At 31.6% G+C, this 20773-nt stretch overlaps 1 protein-coding gene across 5 annotated transcripts in view; it reads right to left on the bottom strand.

The window, feature by feature from the left end:
• LOC118184157 (uncharacterized) overlaps positions 1 to 20773 on the bottom strand; it is a 180001-nt gene that overhangs the window by 79705 nt on the left and 79523 nt on the right. For 4 of the 5 annotated variants that reach the window (XM_085816080.1, XM_085816081.1, XM_085816082.1 and 1 more), the window contains exons 11-13: positions 18805 to 19018; positions 16542 to 16572; positions 6415 to 6456 (exon numbers count right to left, since the gene is read on the bottom strand). In XM_085816080.1, coding sequence (XP_085672206.1) covers positions 6415 to 6456; positions 16542 to 16572; positions 18805 to 19018 — 287 coding nt within the window. The remainder of the gene's footprint in view (positions 1 to 6414; positions 6457 to 16541; positions 16573 to 18804; positions 19019 to 20773) is intronic. The other variant, XM_085816083.1, reaches the window with a different exon arrangement.

The raw sequence follows: 20773 nt of genomic DNA, 5'->3' as shown, positions 1-20773 counted from the left end.
GACACTCGGATTTCATAAACTCTCTAAATGCAATTGAATTTTACTCTTGAGCCTCATTTTCTGATAATTAAAATGGAAAATATAATGCAATTTATAATCATTAAAAGGTTAACTATAATGATATATAATTAAATAAGCACTTAGAAATACACCTAGACAAAATACATAAAAAGTTAAATTTATCTAAATTTTAATACATTAAGTTTAAATATTTATACACATTTACCGTATATACCCGCATACAAGTCGATACCGCGTATAAGTCTACCCCCCACTTCGACATAAAAAATTCGCAGAAAATAAGAAACCCGCATATAAATCGACCCCCCACTTCCAAAATCGATCGAGAAACTTCGAAAAAAATTTTTTTAAGTACTACATTTATTCAAAATCATCTGAGAAAAAAAAGGAAATATACGATAAAAAATACATTGGTAAATAAACAAAATCAAAATCCTTCAACGTCCGATTCATGGTCAGATTCGCCAAACATTTCATAGAACTCTTCTCTGTCGCCATTGGCATATTTTCAGTCTCGAACTCTGCATTGTTACAATCACTACTAGAGCCTTCGTCATCATTTTCACTTTCAAAAACAGCATCATCTTCCGTGCCGTCTAGTTCGTTGCTAATGCAACATTTTTTAAATGATTTTATAATCATTTTAGAGGGTATTTCGTTCCAAGCATCTTTAACTCACTGAGCAATTAATGTAATATCGGGCTTTTTAATGTTGCCTCCCTTTGTAAATGTTGGTCGACTGGAACTAATCCACTCTGCCCAATATTTACTTTGAAAGGCTTATTGAGGCAGACATCTAGGGGTTGAATGACAGATGTCAATCCTCCCGGATTTACCGCCACAGTCGTTTTTAAGTGTTTTGTCACTTTTGACACTTCTTCAGAAAAGTATCCACGAAAAGAATCGTATACTAAAAGAGAAGGTTTTTTTAAAGCTGCTCCCGGTCTTTTATTCCACACATTTTTAAGCCAATCGACTGTTCCGTCAGCATCCATCCCTTTTCATGGGCGCGAACCAGCACACCTGATGGAAACACAACGTTTTTCGGTAAAGTTTTTCTTTTAAAAATGATCAACGGACGAAGCTTACTGCCGTCAGCATTTTGACGTGTACGCCTGTTAACAAAAGTATTTCATGAATGAACAATAACTATTATAAAGACTTATACGTACGTAAAAACTATCTGCATTTCTTTTTCCTTGGCGTGTTGACAAAACTTTTTCATTGCTCGATATTGATTGGTTGTTCGGGAGCCGAAAATTCTTTGGTTTAATCAAAACTTACTTTAGTTAAAGTATGAAACTCTGTGATTATTTCGTAACATAATTTAAGTCATGAAATTACTTCAAGTAAGTGACTTATTTGATAAGTCGTCCAATTTGAGTGCGGGAAGGAAACAACTGCATTATATAAAGAAATTTTTGAACTTCCAATTCTTTTAATTTTTTATGGCTCCGCGTATAAGTCGACCCCCTACTTTGAAGTCTTTTTTTTTTTTTTTTTTTTCGGGGGGGTCCAAAATATCTCGACTTATACGTGGGTATTAACGGTAATTTAACATATCAAGATTCATTAAATACTAATATATGCTTGCTTTTAATATTAATATGTATTAAAAATATGCATATTATATACAGATATATTTTGTTCAATTGACAAATAAGGTGGCTATGTTTTTGCCTTAAAAACCATATCTGATGTAACAAAATTGATAACAGTTTTAAAATCAGCATATACAGGCTTGAAACATAAATAACTTTTAAAGCACCAAACTGTGTTATTCACTAGCACTACACTTTTGAACAGTGTAATTACTTACAGAATCTTGGCTATTCCAGAATGTTGTAAAAAAAAAAGTATAGAACCGAACCTGGATTTTCTCTTGCATTTATGAGTCAGAGAGCCCATTACAACTTTTGGGCTTTGAAGATGCATTACAGCATATATTTGTGCCATTTTTTTTCCCCCTTCAGGTAAATTAACTATATGATTAACAGAGTTTTAAAACTTAACCAGAGAATTTTCTTCATATCGGTGGCGGGGGTAGGCGAGGGAACTTTTAAAGGAATACTTTGCATTGAAGTATTTCTTTTTACATATTATGCTTATTTATATGCATTCTTTTAATACTTCATGCAAATATGATGATGCAAATTTCACTACCTGAGTTTATTGCTCTAACTATCCTTTTTGAAATTGTCCAATATAAAATGTCGGCTTTTTCATATTAAAAATTAAAATGCTAATTAAAGAAAACATATTGCATTAGCCACAATTATATTTATAATTTTGAATGAAATGTATGAAAGTATAAAAAAAGGAACAAGTGAATGGTGTGTATTAAGAACATATATCATTTGCTATTCTGTATCCAAATGTTATCTGTTAGAAGAATTAAGCTATAAGATAAAAGTTTCTCAAAATATATTTAACTAAATTGTATATCTACCTAGTCAGCTAATAACAGACTCTAAATGAACCATATCATTCTAGATCAGTGGTTCTCAACTTTTTTTGCCCCATGCACCCCTTTCACAATTTCTAGATGATCATTCACACCCTCCTTTCCCAAACTTGAAAAATACATATATACATTTATTTAGATTATTTTCTAACATGTTTTATAAATTAAACAAAAAATATAGAAAATGTTGGTAAATATCAAAACTCGAATAAAAGCAGTTTTTATAATCAAAAGCTAAAAGAGTTAACAGCTAAATGAAAGGCTGATTACATCCCCCCTCTAAAACTACAAAATTCTCTCCAAAGGTGGAATTCTTCCCTGGCTGAAAACCCCTGTTCTAGATAAATCAACTATAAATTGTACGAGATTTCACCTCATCATGCATTTATGATGTCATAAATTTGCATGTGTACAACCTCATTCTCATATAACATACTGACATAATAGATTTAGATACATGATTTTTGATCATATGTTCTGATTTTTGTAGCAAGCAGGCTGTGAAATACAGTTTGCTGCTTCAACTAAAAAGTTTTTTAAAGATCGTTAGAAATGAAACATTCAGTATAAGTGTTGGGATTAAGTAAGAGATTAAAAAAGGCTTAGACTGAAATTAAATTATATCTATAATTTTTCAACTTTTAAGTAGCATACGAGTTCACTAAGATGACTTATCTAGAAGTCATCAGAGAGATTCTACTAACAACATGCTTCATTAGATAAAAAGCTTCATAATCTAATAGTACATTAATATAAAATAAGAAAATGTACTTTAAGGCTATAAATAACTACAGGTAAGCTTCCTCCAATGAGCTTTAACTAGCTGTTACTAGTTTAACACTTATATTAATGACCTGGTAATAACTAGATTGTGACGACAATAAAATTCCTCATTTAAGCTGACAACCTGATGATGCAGATATCCATCATAATAAGAAAAAAAAATTGCAAAGCACCATTCTGAACGATATAATACATAAACTACATGTAACTCTTAAAAGAATAATGTAACTCTTAACACTTGCAGGTTCGCATGTCAGGCCTTTTCTCTTTTGAAAAAATCATAAAGACTGGATATAAAATACTTCAGGATATAAATATTTTTGACTGCTCAACATCCTAGAAACTACACATTGAAGACCTCATAATGAGATTCCAATCTCAGTTCAAAACAGATGGAAGCAGACTGATGATATTCAAAAATTTACTGAGCATTTTAAGGGAAAATTACAACATTACTTAATATTTCTGTAGAGTCCTTTGCTGCATCCTAGCCCCATGAACACTGCTAAATAAAGAAAATTTTCACACCATCTCAATCTTTGTAAACGAATTAAAAGCCAAAATGTAGCTAAAAAATCGTGTTTGCTATAACAGCAAATACTATTCATATTTAATGACTAGATTATAGGCTAGATTAGATTTATCAATTAAGGCAAAGCAACTTGAAGGTTACCTACTTGCTGGAACAGATGCCTTCAAACAGAAACAGTCTTGCATCTGCATTACATTTGAGGAAAACTATTAAAATACCCATGTAGCCAGCTCATTCATTGGATTTAAATCTGGTACAAACTACCAGTGTTTAGTAACTGTTCTGTAAGTGGTGAGCCCTCAGTATCCAAACTATGATTAGCCTGATGGCTAAAAAAATTGAGGAAAAGGGTAAAAAAATGTATAAACGAAGAGAAAGTGCAATATTTTTCTCTATATAATTTATTTCACCATTACAACTATTTCAATACACTGAGTATTGTCTCAAAGATGAAACAATTCAAACCTCCTTGATATGTGAAATATGCACTCTCTCTTCGCACGATATTATAAATCTCTCCATACCTGACCATTTACTGAGTTAAGATTTACTGCAAGCCAGATAGTTTAGGAAAGCAAGATGCTCTCGGGGCATCTAACTGACTATCACAATAAGTTACCTTTCACTGCATTCCTCCCCATTTGGGCATTTCTGCCTGAGATCATGGATACGCCAAAAAGAATATACTAATAACCATAATTTTATATGACTCATATCACTATTTTACTAGGCAACTGATTTTATATGCATGAAGACTCCATATCCATCAAAAAATTAACTTATTAAGGATAAACTTTAAACAGTTACTGTAATTCAGCTACCTAATAACCTGCCAAAAAAGACCACTGCTACTTTCTGGACGGCATAGGCCACAACTGCCTTTCAGCACAGCTAAATCCTGCTGGTGTTTGGAAACTTCTTTCTTTGATCCAGTACAATTAGTGGATTGGAAACGCAAAAAAATTACGAACATCAACCATGTTTCAAAGGCATACTAAAATGATTATTAGCATGAAAAATATAAATAATAAACTGAATTTCAAACTATTATAATTTACAAAGTATTATGTACAATATATTTAATACATGAAAAATATCAAGAATTCATTAAGTTTTCATGTGACATGCATTAGAATGTAGCATGAACACTTGCCTTTTGACATATAAAAAGCAGTATGACTGCCCTGCCATTAAAAATAATAATGCAGAAAACATTTTCATTAGTTCGAATATGAAAGATGTTCACCAGTTAGTGGAATGCAGCAAACATTCAGAAAGGAATACGGAAAGAAATACCAGGTCACCAGACTATGTTATCAGTTTAAGAACACTAGCGGTCTGTGCGAAAAAAAGAAGAGGCAAGTGTGATAAAGTTATGCAGAAAGTTAAAGTTTTAAGCAGAATTCACAAAAATTAAGAGTCACTACATGTAAGAACTTGTAATTTTACAGCAAACTTCATCGTACAGGATGGGAGCCTATAATTTAAACCTTATCACATGTTGTTCTGAAAATGATTAAAGCTAAAAAATTATACCAGGCAACTGGAGTTTTGCATTAGAATGCAATAAACACTAAAGATCACAATTTCATCATCAAAATAATATTCAGCTACAAATGCAATATTCTATTTACCTGGAAAGCTTTTAACACTTAAATGTTAGGAACTGTTTCATGCAAATATACAGTTTGATCGGAATTCATCAAAAGTAACTGTTTTCCATGCAGTGTCAAAAGCTGCATCGTTCCTTTTCTTTCATTGAGAAGACCGTAATGGATAGTTGTTACCTGGATATGTGGCAGTTGTGATCATTCTCACAACCGAATGATAACTCCATAAATTCTGTCTCTAAATAAGACAGGTCCTCTCTTCCCATTGCAGCATCAGTGTTTATTAATACTTAAATGATGAACTTCCACACTATTGAAATGAGCACACAGCTAACTCTCAGCAATACTAAATGAGCTTAGGAACTGTATTCATGTTACTATGAGGACCAATGAGGGAAATGCTGTGAAGACTTACTGAACACTAGCAGTTGTGTGCCATGTAACAAACAGGGTATATACAGAATATGCATAATTTACAATAACAATTTAACGAGTTTCTTGCTCTTTTCATGTGTTAAGTATTTTTGTGTGTCTAATACTTTTGCACACACAAACTTTCAAAATCTGGTGGATCTTTTATAACTGCTCTGACAAAGTAAACAAATCAAACATACCAGAGAATTCAATAAATAATCCAACACATTTTTTTTTATATGCTTGGTAAGTTTTTCAGAAAACATGTTGAAAGTAACATTCATAATTTGTGAAATTTTAATTAAAGACAGAACATTCATGCTTTATATTAAACATGCAACAACATATAACTTGGAATATACATATTTTGCACGCATCTGGTATTTAGCAATTATTTTTGCCATGTTTATTTAATTAATTTATCATATTTAATTGGATTTTTTTCCAAAATATAATTTCAGTTATAAAATTATAACTGATTAATATTCATAATCATAAGAATTTCATGTCTGAAACTTTGAAGTTTGTTTAAAATTTTATTAAAAAAATTTTCACTTTAAAATTTAAAAAGAAAAAAACAATTAACTTACTTGCTGTTAATAAAAGTGTATTATCATCCACTACATCATTTCCTAAAATATTTGAAAACACTGTTACTGTTATGAAATTCTAACACATTCTCAAGTACTATGCCTGAGACAGGAAACAAAACAACTGGCTAAGGACACATGTGAAAACATATCTTTTATAAATGAAAAATACACTTGTACATCATTTTGCCTATAAAATGGATTTCTAAATAATTGTACAAGACATAAAATTTAATAGGGCATCACCAAACAAACTGTATTTTATATGCCCCAACATGCTACCAACATTTAACATATATTTTGAAAAGAGAAAATATGTACCTAATTTAAATTTGATATCATGTGCCTGCACCTAGCAAATAGCACTATTAAGTACTAGTAATTCGAACCAGACCGAGTTCCGGACAAAAGGACAAGCTGCACAGGATTTTAGCGGTCCCCATCCCCCATGCACAATATATGAAACCAGTTTCCTTTAGAAACTCCTCTAATTCATTCCTAGGCAGTCTATATTTGATTGTTTTGCCATAATCAATCATCACTGATTAATATTTTTGTAACTCAGCATTTTTTAAGAATTTATTCATTTTTGGTGGGAGGATGTCTATTGTGCTAAGCCGAGTTGTGAAATTAAAATTTCCTCCTCACTTTGTGTCAGGGCTCCTCGAACTTTTACAATAATTGGCCCCTTTTATCAGAATGAATGTTTTCATGATCCTGTGTGTAGAGGCATATAAACTAGAAATACAAATCAAAACACTTCTTGGTAACAAATCGTGAAAAATTATTCAAAAAGAATTCTTTGATATAATTATAAACATAATTTGCCATGCATTACAGACAAAGAGAATTTCATACTAATAAGCTGAATATGCTTGTTTACTTTTACATAAAGGCTTAAAGTTTGAATAAATTAGTAGGAAATAGAAGTAGAGCAGGAAGTAGACTTTCTTCAGTGTTTTTTTTTTCAAAAGATGACAGTTTTGATTTTATAAACATTAATGCTGGAGAAGGAGCTTTTCACAAACACATAGTACAAAATGTTTAAAATATGTTTAGACCCATTTCAGGAAGTGTTGGAAAATCTGCCCTAATACCCAATCACAACTCATTTATAATCTTTTTTTTTTTTTTTTTTTTTTTTTTTTTTAATTCAGTTTTTAAACCTGTGTCAAAAAACAGCTCAGCAAATTCTTCTTGTGAACTTAGATTATTGACTGATATCAATAATTTCTATTGAGTATGGCTTTGCTTTGTTAAACACTATTTTCTTTTTTCAGCATTAAATTTTGAAGGAAAGTATTTTTGAAATTGTGTCCTTAATCCATAGCTGTAAAGATTATTTAAGATCCCTTTTCCATTCCATTTTTAGATACATTTACTTTAAGTAAATCATTCACTTTTATACTTTAACCTAAATATATTATAATTATTTCCTTGAAGTGACATCATTCAATATCTCTTCAAAACCATCTGACAACTAATGCAGCTTTAATAGCCAGGATTTATTCTGGGAAAAAAAGTCAACATAACTGAATTTCTATTTAGTTAAAAATATAATAGCTTCATATTTCAGTTGCAATAATTCAAATAAATGTCGTCATTTTTACAGCCACCATACTTCTGCATGTATGAATAAGGTATGGTAATCGTAATTCAGAATGTTGCTAGAAGTTTGAAAATACCAGTTTGTTAATGGTTCAGTATTTTATCAAATTGATGATTTTGATAACATCACAAAGCATACTATTTTAAATCTGGTAGTCCTACACCCTCTACGAGAGCTTTCAGATGAATCGCGCAGTAAGTAAAAAATACTTTTATTTGAGAAGTTAAATAACAAAAAGAAGCATACTGTTTGTAAATGTATATTTGTATGCCGATTTTTGTTGTTAACAAATAATTGTTATTAAAAACTGAACTTATTTTTTATAAACTAAGCTTGATATGATTCAGCAATCACTCATACAGAACAGCTGAGTAACTTTTTTTTAACTTAGTATAAAAAGTAACTAATGCTTATAAGGCTATACATGGTCTAATTTTTCTAACTTAAATAACATAATGTAATAATACTCACTTAAACGAAGTTACTGATTTCTTAAAAATATACACATAACCATGCAAGTGGCTAGCTAATATAAAAGTGTAAAATAGTGCACAGAATACTACTTTATACTTTGATATTAACTTTATTTAGAAGAAGTTTAAAATAATTTTTAGAAAAAATACATAATGATTTTAATGAGTCCTGATAGTGCAATTACATTGGTCATGAGAGTACGATTTTATGAAAATATTTAATGATTTTAAGTATTGCTTTTTTTAATTAAACTAATTTAATATATTGTTTCAAATTCAATAATTCTAGACTTTAGATGAGACAGAAATTATACAGTAATCAGCAGTGAACATTGTGCAATGTCTTTACTATAACAACTACTTACGATTCAAAAAGGCCTGGAACAAAGAAAAATGTTTTAAAGTATTTAATTTTTCAGTGCTCACTTAAACGAAGTTACTGATTTCTTAAAAATATACACATAACCATGCAAGTGGCTAGCTAATATAAAAGTGTAAAATAGTGCACATAATACTACTTTATACTTTGATATTAACTTTATTTAGAAGAAGTTTAAAATAATTTTTAGAAAAAATACATAATGATTTTAATGAGTCCTGATAGTGCAATTACATTGGTCATGAGAGTACGATTTTTTGAAAATATTTAATGATTTTAAGTATTGCTTTTTTTAATTAAACTAATTTAATATATTGTTTCAAATTCAATAATTCTAGACTTTAGATGAGACAGAAATTATACAGTAATCAGCAGTGAACATTGTGCAATGTCTTTACTATAACAACTACTTACGATTCAAAAAGGCCTGGAACGAAGAAAAATGTTTTAAAGTATTTAATTTTTCAGTGCTCAAAATCATCATACATCATAAATGAAAACGGAAGACATGTAACAAAAAAATACGTTTTACTCAAACAGAAACACGACCAATAACTGGGCAGTCATTACTTTCATCGTTTCAGAAACATCACCCTCTCTAGGTCTTCCCTCCCCCCTCCCTGAAATAGTATCCTCCTTTGCATACTCTGTCGAGGTCACTGTGGTGCGAAAGCATTCCAAAGTTTTTTGAATAATTTTACTGGTAGTAGCACAAAGCAAATGATAGCATTTCGGAAGGGCGTATATATATATATAGTATCCTCCTTTGCATACTCTGTCGAGGTCACTGTGGTGCGAAAGCATTCCAAAGTTTTTTGAATAATTTTACTGGTAGTAGCACAAAGCAAATGATAGCATTTCGGAAGGGCGTATATATATATATATATATATATATATATATATATACATACAGAACAAAGTCTTTAATCCAGAATGATCTATAATCTGGACCTCAAAGCTACAAGCTGTATGCCAATGTGTTTACGCATGCACGTTTAATATATAACGGACGGTATAAGTTAGGCTAAAATTATCTATTTCAGTTAATGTTGCAGATTGCATTGTTCCTTAATCTTCGAATTGGATCTGCCTTATTATTTTTTGCAGACTGTTAGAGCAATTTTATAAAAGTAAGCTAGAACTTTCGATTATGTCAAAAAGAATTTCCGAATCTGGAGCTGCCAAAGGATCTACAAAGCGAAAGAATGTTTCAATGTCCATCAAACAAAAAGTGGTATTGCTGCAAAAAATGGATAAAGGCATATCCTTTGTTTCTCTAACCCGTACGCAATCTGTTTATCAATTTCACGCTGCTGTGCAGGGGGGGGATGTCGAGGCGCGCAATGAACTGGAAGTTGATCTGTCAGCTCTATCCTTATCTTCAGAGCAGATGTTTTTATTTTATTCGGCTTATAATTCCTTACTAAATGTAGTATTTCATCTCGATGTACTCCGTCTTTGATATGATTTAAATCAAATTCCTCGTCATTATAAATATCACGAATACACATCAAATAGACTGATGATCTATAATCTGGAAAAATCAATAATCCGGAATCGCCTAAGTCCCGACGAGTCCGGATTAATGACTTTTGACTGTACCATGAAAGTACTTGTTAAGGAAGGAAAAATTTCTTTACAGGGTATCAATTCTGGTATTTTGCCTGTTATTTTATATGAAACCATATCTTACTTAATGAAAAGTTACTTTTTTCTGTTACATTTCTGTGTAGTCAAGGTCTGTTCTACCAAAACACCTCATCAAGAATCAAACTATATACAGTCAAAGGTCTTTAATCCGGAATGATCTATAATCCGGACCTCAAAGCCATGCACATATGACGTTTATGCATGTACGTTTAATGTATAACGGACGGTATAAGCTAAGCTAAAATTATCTAATTATCTATTTCAGGTTATGTTGCATATTGCACTGTTCCTTAATCTTCTAATTGGATTCGGCTTATTATTTTTTTGAAGACTGTTAGAGCAATTTTATAAAATGTAAGCTTGAACTTTCGATTATGTCAAAAAGAGTTTCCAATTCTGGAGCTGCCATAGGATCTACAAAGCGAAAGCATGCTTCGATGTCCATCAAACAAAAAGTGGAATTGCTGCAAAAAATGGATAAAGGCATATCCGTCCCAAAATTATGCGAGGAGTATAACATTGGAAAGTCAACTGTATATGTAACTGTATAAGCAAAAAGAAAAAGGAACATTTTGAATTTTTTGTGGATTCCAAAACCTCACTTGCAATGAATAACAGAAAAAAGGTTCATTATTGATGCAAAAGCAAAGTTTAAAGTTGTAAAATTAAACATTTAGCAGCAATAGCAATAGAAGCTCCCTAAGGTTATGTGCTGTGCAGACATAGAAGACAATAAAATGTTTTTAAACTTAACCAATTTATTAACAATATATAAAAATAAAAACACAATGAATAAATTTAAACAATATCAGAAACTTAAAAATTATAATATAACCATTATCAAAAATTTCATATATTAAATAATATTTTACCTGATCTCCAAAATACTGGCATTCAATATGCGAAAAAACATATCTTAAAGAGAAATTATGCGGTTTTAATGAAATTAGCTACACTATCAGTAAGTCCATGCTTAATGGTCAAGAAGGCACTTGAAAATTAAATTAAATTCTTGAGAGCACTTAAAACCGGCCTAACGCCGCTCACTGTAGTTAAACAGGAGGAATCACAGCTTAGAAAAAAAAAAAACATCGCCGCTAACTTGTATTAAATGCCGCCTTCATGAAGAACATGGATGCCGCCCACGGCAGTCACTCACATTGTAGCTTCTTTTCAGAATCCAGTAAAAGTCATCTTGTAGACTGGAACCACGAAACTTATCACCAGAAAAGTCATCTTGTAGACTGGAAACACGGAACTTATCCAGGAAAAGTCATCTTGTAGACTGGAACCACGGCACTTATCACCGGACTGCACGCATCGCAAGACGTCTTCCAATAGGGGCTGGAAACTGCACACCAAGGAGCCAAGAAAACAGGAACTAGAAGGAATGAGCCAGAGCGACGCAAGACACTTATACCTGAAGTAGACATGACGTCATCTCACGGCAATCAATCAGCTATCGACACAACTCAGCTTTCCAGATGACGTAACATCAAGTTTCGTTTTTGCATCTTAATTAGGCTGAAACAGTCCGTTCTTAATACCAACAGTGGCAGTGAAAAACGAAGTAGAAGTAACTACTATATCTTTTTAAAATAAGAACTAAACTAGATGTTCTATAAATAACTTGTGTAAAAGTTAGAATCATTTCAAGGAGGGGAGATGATGCAGAAAAAGGGTTACAATAGATCATATTTTCCAACAATTATGCTAAAAGTGACGATCATGACAAAGTGATGATTGAATGGGTCAGACAGCGTCGCAGCGAGGGCGTGCCATCGACGGGTCCAATGCTAATTTCCCAAGCCAAAAGAAATGAACTTAAACACTGAGTGCACATATTCGACAGGTTGGTTAACCAAATTTAAAAATCACCATGGTATAAGACAATTAAAAATTTCAGGTTAAAAAGCTTCAGCTGATACTGAAGCTGCTGAACAATTTGCAGATGAATTCATTAAATTCATTACTAGTGAACAATTATCTCCAGAACAAATTTACAATGTTGATGAAGCTGGTCTCTTCTGGCAATATGTACTGCAAAATACCTTGGCAACCACTACAGAAAAGGCTCCAACTGGTTTGAAAGATTCCAAAGCGAGACTAACAATTTTAGTGTGCGTAAATGCAGCAGGAACGCACTAGTGCAAACTTTTCATAATCGGAAAACATGCACTACCTCGAGCATTTAAAGGAGTAACGATTTGCCCTGTTATATATCGCGCAAATAAAAGAGCATGGATGACACAAGCGTTGATGAACGATTTGAAAATCATTTTATACCCGAGGGTCGGCGACATTTTAATTCGGTTGGTTTCCCCAATGACTCAAAAAAGTCCTGATTGTTGACAACTGTTCGGGGCATACTTCACTTAAAGTTTTAGTGAAAGATAATGTATTCGTATTATTCTTCCCTTCAAATTGAACGTCTATCGTTCAGCCTATAGATATGGGAATAGTGCATGCACTGAAATGCATATATAAAGTAGCATTTTTAAAATCTATGTTAAATTTCTTGAACAATGGCAAGACTATTCAAGACTTTTTGAAATTTTTTAGCATAAAATCTGCTGTGTGGAGTATCCCAAGATTGTGGGAGGATGTGTCTCCAGTTACGTTAAAAAATGCTTGGCATAATTTATGGCCAGCTACCATATTTCATGGTAAGGACGATGAAGATGACAGCCGCGAATTTGAAGATTTTCGAACATCGCAAACTAAAGGTGAAATTTTCCAGTTATTAGATTTTGTAAAGAAATGTGGAGAAGCGGTAATAAATGAAGATGATATATAACAGAAAATTTTCATTGAGACGACAATGCCCCAATCATCAATCAACGGACAGCAAAATCTGTAGTATGGGTCTAGATCCAGAAAATACCGCTTCCGATAGTGAAGAAAGTGACAGAGAGGTTATTAAAAACAAAAAAATTTCGATTGACAAACTAGTCGGTATTCTCGACATAGCAATTACAGGACTTGAACAGCGGAACTTTGTAACTGAACAAGAAATTATGTCTGTTTATAGAATTAAAGAGAAAGTATTAGCACATAAAACGAAGGAACTTACACAACTTACATTGAAAGAAATGTTTAATAAAATAAACAAATAAATATTATGCTTTTTTTTTTTTTTTTTTTTTTTTTTTTTTTTTTTTTTGTAAATTTTGATACCCTTCAGATCATAATTGCTCTTTATTTCAGAATTCGGTTTCATATTTTTAATTTTATAATTTCTGCATGTCATCTTACCAGATTTAAATTGATGATCTATAATCCGGAATCGACGAATACGGATTATGGACTTTGTACTGTATATGCCCGGGGCAGTTAATGCATCAGCTGAACAAGGCATATATACGCCTGTGGCAGTTAAGGGGTTAACAACTAAACATGAAATATGAAATGTGGATTAGCTTCTTTCTTTCAGACCTTCTAAGCCATATATATATTATAACTGATATGCCATTCCATATTTTTAACATAAATTGGCAGTAGCGAGATATTAGCTCAAATATCTACTGTTTTATTGAAGAATTTGATAATAGGGGGCATAGCAGTTGTTCCATAGCAATAGTCTTACATATTGTATCTCTACCAAAATTCCTTTTTCTTTCCTACCCATGCAATGAAGCCTGGTAAATCTTTCTCAGAGAACTATTTAAAAAGTCAGGAAAAGCATTTAAAGCATATTATCACAAGATACAAGACAGACTGAACAGCTTAACCATAATAAATACTGAAAAATTTCCATACAAATTATTAGCATAAGTTCAGCTAAGCAATAAAGCATCTTGAAGGATGTCCTTTAAAAAGATAAAAGATTTTTAAAAAAGGATTTTGTATTAGTTGCTATATCATAAGCCATTAGAAAATCTTTGATCACCAAAAATAATGTCTATAAAAATTATTAATTACATTATCATAAATTAAATGCATTTTTATTTATACCAATCATATTAAAAAGTTAAAAATACTATCCAGAATTGTATTTATTGCTCTTAAATAACTTAGTATCCTAATCAGTAACAGACTAACTAAAATTTAGAAGTTAAAATATCTCATGCTTTTCCAAATTGCAAGGAAGGTAAAAGTACTTTATTTCCAGCAATAGCAACACTTTGCTTTTGAATGGCTGAACAGGTTAATAAAATCTGAAAGTTAAATTCCTTATACTTTGCAAAGTGGCAAACATAAATGGCACACACAAGACAAAAGCGTTTTATTTCGAGAACGGGCAACACACAGCTTTTAAATACAAGGCGTATTCGGAAACTAAGTACCGTTTTGAAAAAAGAAAAAAAAAATCAAAACAATTTTTGCGAATCCAATTTTATTTTTACATGAAAATACATGTCTTAAACTATTTTTCAACATAGTTTCTGCCAATGATCAAACACTTGTCATAGCGGGTGACCAGTTTTTGTATACCATCGTCAAAGAAACTTCCCGCCAGTTTCGATAACCACGACTCCACAGCATTTTTCGTGTCATCGTCAGATCCAAAGCGCATGCCACCAAGCTCGCGCTTCATGTGCAGGAACAAGTGACAGTCGGACGGCGCCAAATCCAGGCTGTACGGCAGGTGATCGAACTGCTCCCAATGAAACTGTAGAATTAACGATTGAGTGACACCAGCAGTATGGGGCCGAGCATTGTCATGGAGCAACACAATTCCTTTACTGAGCATTCCTCTTTGTTTGTTTTGAATGGCACGCCTTAGTTTTGTTAAAGTCTCACAATATCGTGGCGCATTAATGGTTTCACCTCTGGGAAGAAATTCAGTAAGCAAAACGCCTTTCCTATCCCAGAAGACAGTGCACATGATTTTTTGTGATGACATTGTCACTTTGAACTTTTATTTATTCGGAGAATGAGTGTGTCTCCACTCCATCGATTGGTTGTTTCGATTTTGGTGTGAAATGACACACCCAAGTTTCATCACCTGTCACAATTTGATTTAAAACGTTTTCTCCCTCATCACTGTACCGCGTGAGAAATGTCAGGGCACTACCAAGTCGCTTTGTTTTGTGAACATCAGTGAGCATTTTTGGAACCCATCGGGAACACAGTTTGCGATAATTCAGGCGGTCAGACACAATTTCGAACAAAACAGTACGTGAAACTTGTGGAAATGCCTCTGAAAGAGTTGTCATTGTGAAGCGTCTGTTCTCATGAATTGCTTCATCAACTTTCCTTACCAAATCATCGGTGACAACAGAATGCCGACCACTCCGAGCCTCGGCATGGACATTTGTTTGACCTGCATTAAACATTCTTACCCACTTTCTCACCATTCCATCACTTATCGCGTATTCACCGTAAACTTCTGTCACTTGACAATAAATTTCGGCCAGTTTAACCTTCCTCGCATTCAAAAATTTAATCACGGCACGAATCTCACAGTCAGCGGGAGAACTATTTGTCTTAAACATTTTGAATGTGCACAGCAAACTGAAAACACAACAGAGAGCAACCAGAATGGCGACAATTGAAAGTCAGTGAACAAGAATGACTAGTGCGCATGCGCGGGACATCTACAACAGCGCTGCAACGGCGCTAGAATGAAACGGTACTTAGTTTCCGAATACGCTACGTAACTAAGCTTCTTTGTAAAAATTCCTTAAATTTACACAAAATATATAGAAAATAAAAGCACTCATTCAAAATTCAAAATTTGGTAGCGCTCGGTACTGCCATTTTTTCACAATGCAAGGAACATGCAGACGTACATATTCTTTGTTATTTAACGGTATCGTAAATTAAAAAAAAATTACTAACTCATTAATAAACCAAGATTTAATTTTACTAGGTCTAAAAAAATTAAATGATACTCCAGATAAAAAGAAGTCTAGAATACTGCCACAATACTTAAATTCAAATTTATAAATTTTCAAATATTCTAACTCACAATAATTCATTTGAATAACAACTAAATACAGATTTTATTTTAACTTTGGGTTATGTTTATATATTGCTATTAAGTACATTTATTTCAGAAAGGAGAAATTACCAGTAATTGTAAAACTGTTGTCCCTTTCATCCTGCAATAAAAACAAAATTATATTTTAAATGCTGTGCATCGTGAAGTTAAATACAGCTTTAACAGTATTTAAATGTAGCAAAATCAAAACTTTTAAAATGAAAACACTAGTTTAAAACATATTTTGATACACTTTTGTTAAAGCAACTATATGCTTAATCATCAGAATTGGTAAACTTACTCATTCTGAAACAATAAATTTCACATGTCGCCAAAGATGTATGTGGTGACCGAATTTAAAAGAAAGTACCCACATTGTTTTACATATTCACCACACTGTTTTATTTAACTTAAATTTATATTAATTTTAAAGCATTTCTAAAGCAAAAAAAAATGTATCTAACCTAGGAAAGATAAATTATTTTTAACTTACAAAAAACTTAATGAAACACATATATTTAAGCCCCTGGTGATTCTTGTAACTCAATCAAAAGTAGCTTCAACTTACCTTTTAATTCCTATAAAAATGTTGTTATATTTCTGAATAGAATTACCCCCCTCTATTCGTATTACATCAGCTTATGATTTTGCTCAAGATTTGCAAGTAAAAGTAATTTGCATTCAAAGTTACACCAATGGCCATATTTGTGGGTAAATTTTTATACTTCTCTTATCTGAATGTTTATAAAAATTGCTATTTTCATTAAAAAAGTATTTATATAAAAATAAATTCAAAAATATAAATTTTAAAAATATTTCTAAAAAAAATTTAAACGTACATACATGTTTATTTCTACCTAGGGAATTAAATATAGAATTCAAATATTTGATGGAGAGAAAAAAGCTCAATTAACTTATTTCAGACAAACAGTTTCAATCAAACTGAAATCTATAAATTATTATAGTCTTTGTTCCAGGGACCAATCAAATAGCAATAATTCAGTAAATTATGCCAAACTGTAGAAAAACAATTTAGCTGTCATCTTTTTAGGGAAACAGACATACAAAAAATACAGCTGGATATTTGACATACGCACAATAAATAGAGCAATGTATACCTCAACCTTGAAATATGAAAAATTGGGAGTTTATGGAGAGGCTTTCATGCTGCATGGCAATGCCATTTCAAAAGAACTTTGACCTGACTTAAACTTACATTATAATCCATGATTCAGGTTGTTGAACTATTTAAACACTAGCCACCTAAAACAGTTATAATAAAAAAGAAATATATATACTGATTTTAATCAGTCCAGCTAGTGTCATTTAGGTAACCAAAAATTAATAAAAATAGAGATGTTTGTTTATTGCTCCTAAATTGTTTAGCTTGTTAATCAAATAGACAAATTAAATTTGAAAGAAAAATAAAATATTTTATACTTTGAAAAATGGTAATACACTGGTATAAAGAAAACGAAATATTTTATTTCAGACAGCAGCAATAAATGCCTTTAAACAGCTAAGTTTTCTGATTAGATTTGAAACATAAATAGCATATGATTTACTAAGTGGCAAAATACTGCTTTTAAATCATCGAGTTTGTTCATCAAAACGTCATTAAGTTTGGAAAAAATATTAAACAAACAAAAAATTAAAAATTCGGGCTTCGAAGCTCACATTTTTAGTGACACACATATATGAAAAAATCATAACTCTCTAATTTCTGCTCATAGAAAAAAATTGAATACAAAGAAAAAGTTGTCATGGATGATGAAAGGATGTTGTACTGAAACGATTCGTCATTCAAAGAAGCCGTAATGGATAAATGCTTCAGACACTGGCCAGTGAATTCCCTAGACTCTTTGGAGAGAATGGAAAAAAATATGCAATAAATTTAATAACTGTGCATAGTAAAATTTGTGATTAAATCTTATTACAATTTAGATTAACCTCTTTTGTTTGATGTGACAATGTTAATCAATTGTCTTCTTTGTTTCATCATTAAACTTTAAACATTTTTGTGAGATAATCCTTTCTTTTTATCAGACTGGATATAGCGTTCCAAATTTCCAGCCCCTTAAAGTTCATTAAAGTGGGATTCAACCATATTCATTTTCATATTTAGACACCTAAACAGTGGTTGCCAAAGTTCAGAGAAATGATTTTCATAAAAGAAATTTTTATAACATTTTTAATTAATTACATTGAAACAAAACTCCTTTAAAGTATGTTAATTATTAATTCTACAGTTTTTAAAGTAGCGAGGAAACATATTACTAAAATAATGCTAAATGCATTCAAAGGATTATGCCAGTTTTAATAATGCATAAAATATTTCAACAATATAACATACCATTTCTACAGTTTCACTATGATCACAGTCAAGATTTTCGGTTTCATATGCCATTTTTGCTGCTGCAAATTGAAATGTTCCAACTTCCTTATTGAATCTACTTATATATGCATTTAATTCCTTCATTGCATCCAGAAATTTATTCTGTTTCGGAGTTTTGGGTGTTGGATATTCACGTGACATAAGAAAACAGTTATTCACTGGAACAAATGCTCTATAAATAAACAGCATCATATGAATAAAATTAGTGATGATTTAATTTAAATTCTACTTATAACCCAAAAGAGTTTTAGCCACAGCTTAAATTAAATTACACATAAAAAATCAATACAGTATTAAGCACAAAAAAGGATTTCATTTCAATAGTTGTGTCAACCGGCACAATGCTAGAATCTGGGAATGCACAAATGCCCACACTGTGTTTAAGATCGTCAGAGACAGCCCTAAGCTGAACGTGTGATGCAGTCTTATGCACAATAAAATCATAGGACCTTTTTTCTTCAGTGCAAAGATGATCACAGCCAATACCTATCTTGATTTGCAGTTATTTGTTGTGCCACAAATTCAGGACATTCCGAACATTCAGGACATCCAGCAAGATGCGAGCACCACCTCATTGGGAGCACACCTCACAGATGTCCTTGTCCATTTGGATACAACATTTCTGGCAGGTTGGATCGAGCATGATGGTCCTATAAACTCGCCTCCGCGATCACCAGACATAACACTACTCATTGACTTTCTTCCCTTGGACCAGGTCAAAGACCAGGTTTAAAAAGCACTAGTGAACGACATTGCAGCATCACGGTGAGGAATTACTTAAGTCATAACATCAATCCCTCTTGTAATGTTGACCACTACATGGATGGAATTGGAATATTGCCTGGATACCTTTGGGCAACAACAACAAAACAAAACAAAAAAAAAAAAAAAAAAAAAAAAAAAATCACATGTAGCAATTTGTTAATTGTGTACACAAAAACTTGAACATTTTACATGGATTTTAAAATAAAAAGTATTTGTCTATGTGTCATATTTTATGCCTTATGAATATTTGAAATCAGGGAAAGAACTCTAGGACACCCTGTATACTATTAAAAACTTTTGCAACATTTTTGATGCGACACTGTCAAAGATATCTGTGATTAAAGTTCTCAAATATATCTTATACATAAATAATTCCTTTAAAATAAAGCTGATATTATTGTAATATCAACTAATATTGCTATGTGAATAAAAAAAAAAATTTCCTTCATTTAAACTTAAGAAATAATTCAGTTAACTGTTCTATTGGCAACTTAAATAATGATAAGAAAAGAAGATTATTTTTCAGAAACATATACTAAATATAATAATACTAATATATAATATTCTTTTCACTTTTAAACATAATCCATCCACATCTCAGTGGATCAATGCCACTAGGATTACCAATATTTCATGTGCTATCTTAATTAACTACTATATCTTAATTATTAAATAAAAAGATCTAAAAATAATAAAACACTCTATTAATTAAAGCAAAAACTGTTTAATTTATTGTTGGCAATTTTATTGAAATTTTGAAATAATAGCCTTATTTTAGTGGCATAAAAAAGAATTATCTTCTAATGACTTATCAGTCCTTAATTAGATCCACAATGAATAAAATGTACTACTAACAACAAATTCATTTACAATTCTTTAACAGCAAATAACATGACTGATAAAACTTATATCCAATCAAAATTGTCAATCGTTAAAAAAAATGCATTAAATACCAACTTTTTATGGGCCTTTGCACAGAACATAAAACAGTTATTTTATATGAAAGAATCGTGGCTCTCAAAAGGAAATATACAAACAAGGTTATTTGAACTTCAAAATGAAATGATTAAGTTTTTGAAAATTCAAAATCAAACTGAGTTTTATGTGGAATTCCAAACACCAAGTGTAGCGTTCAAGTTGTTATTCACTTATAGCTTAAGAC

The sequence above is a fragment of the Stegodyphus dumicola genome, chromosome 4, assembly GCF_044657685.1.
Source record: "Stegodyphus dumicola isolate Sdum_Otavi_A_Nest chromosome 4, ASM4465768v1".
Classification (NCBI taxonomy): Eukaryota; Metazoa; Arthropoda; class Arachnida; order Araneae; family Eresidae; genus Stegodyphus; species Stegodyphus dumicola.
Note: the sequence above shows the minus strand (reverse complement) of the source record. Positions and strands in the feature narration are given on the sequence as shown.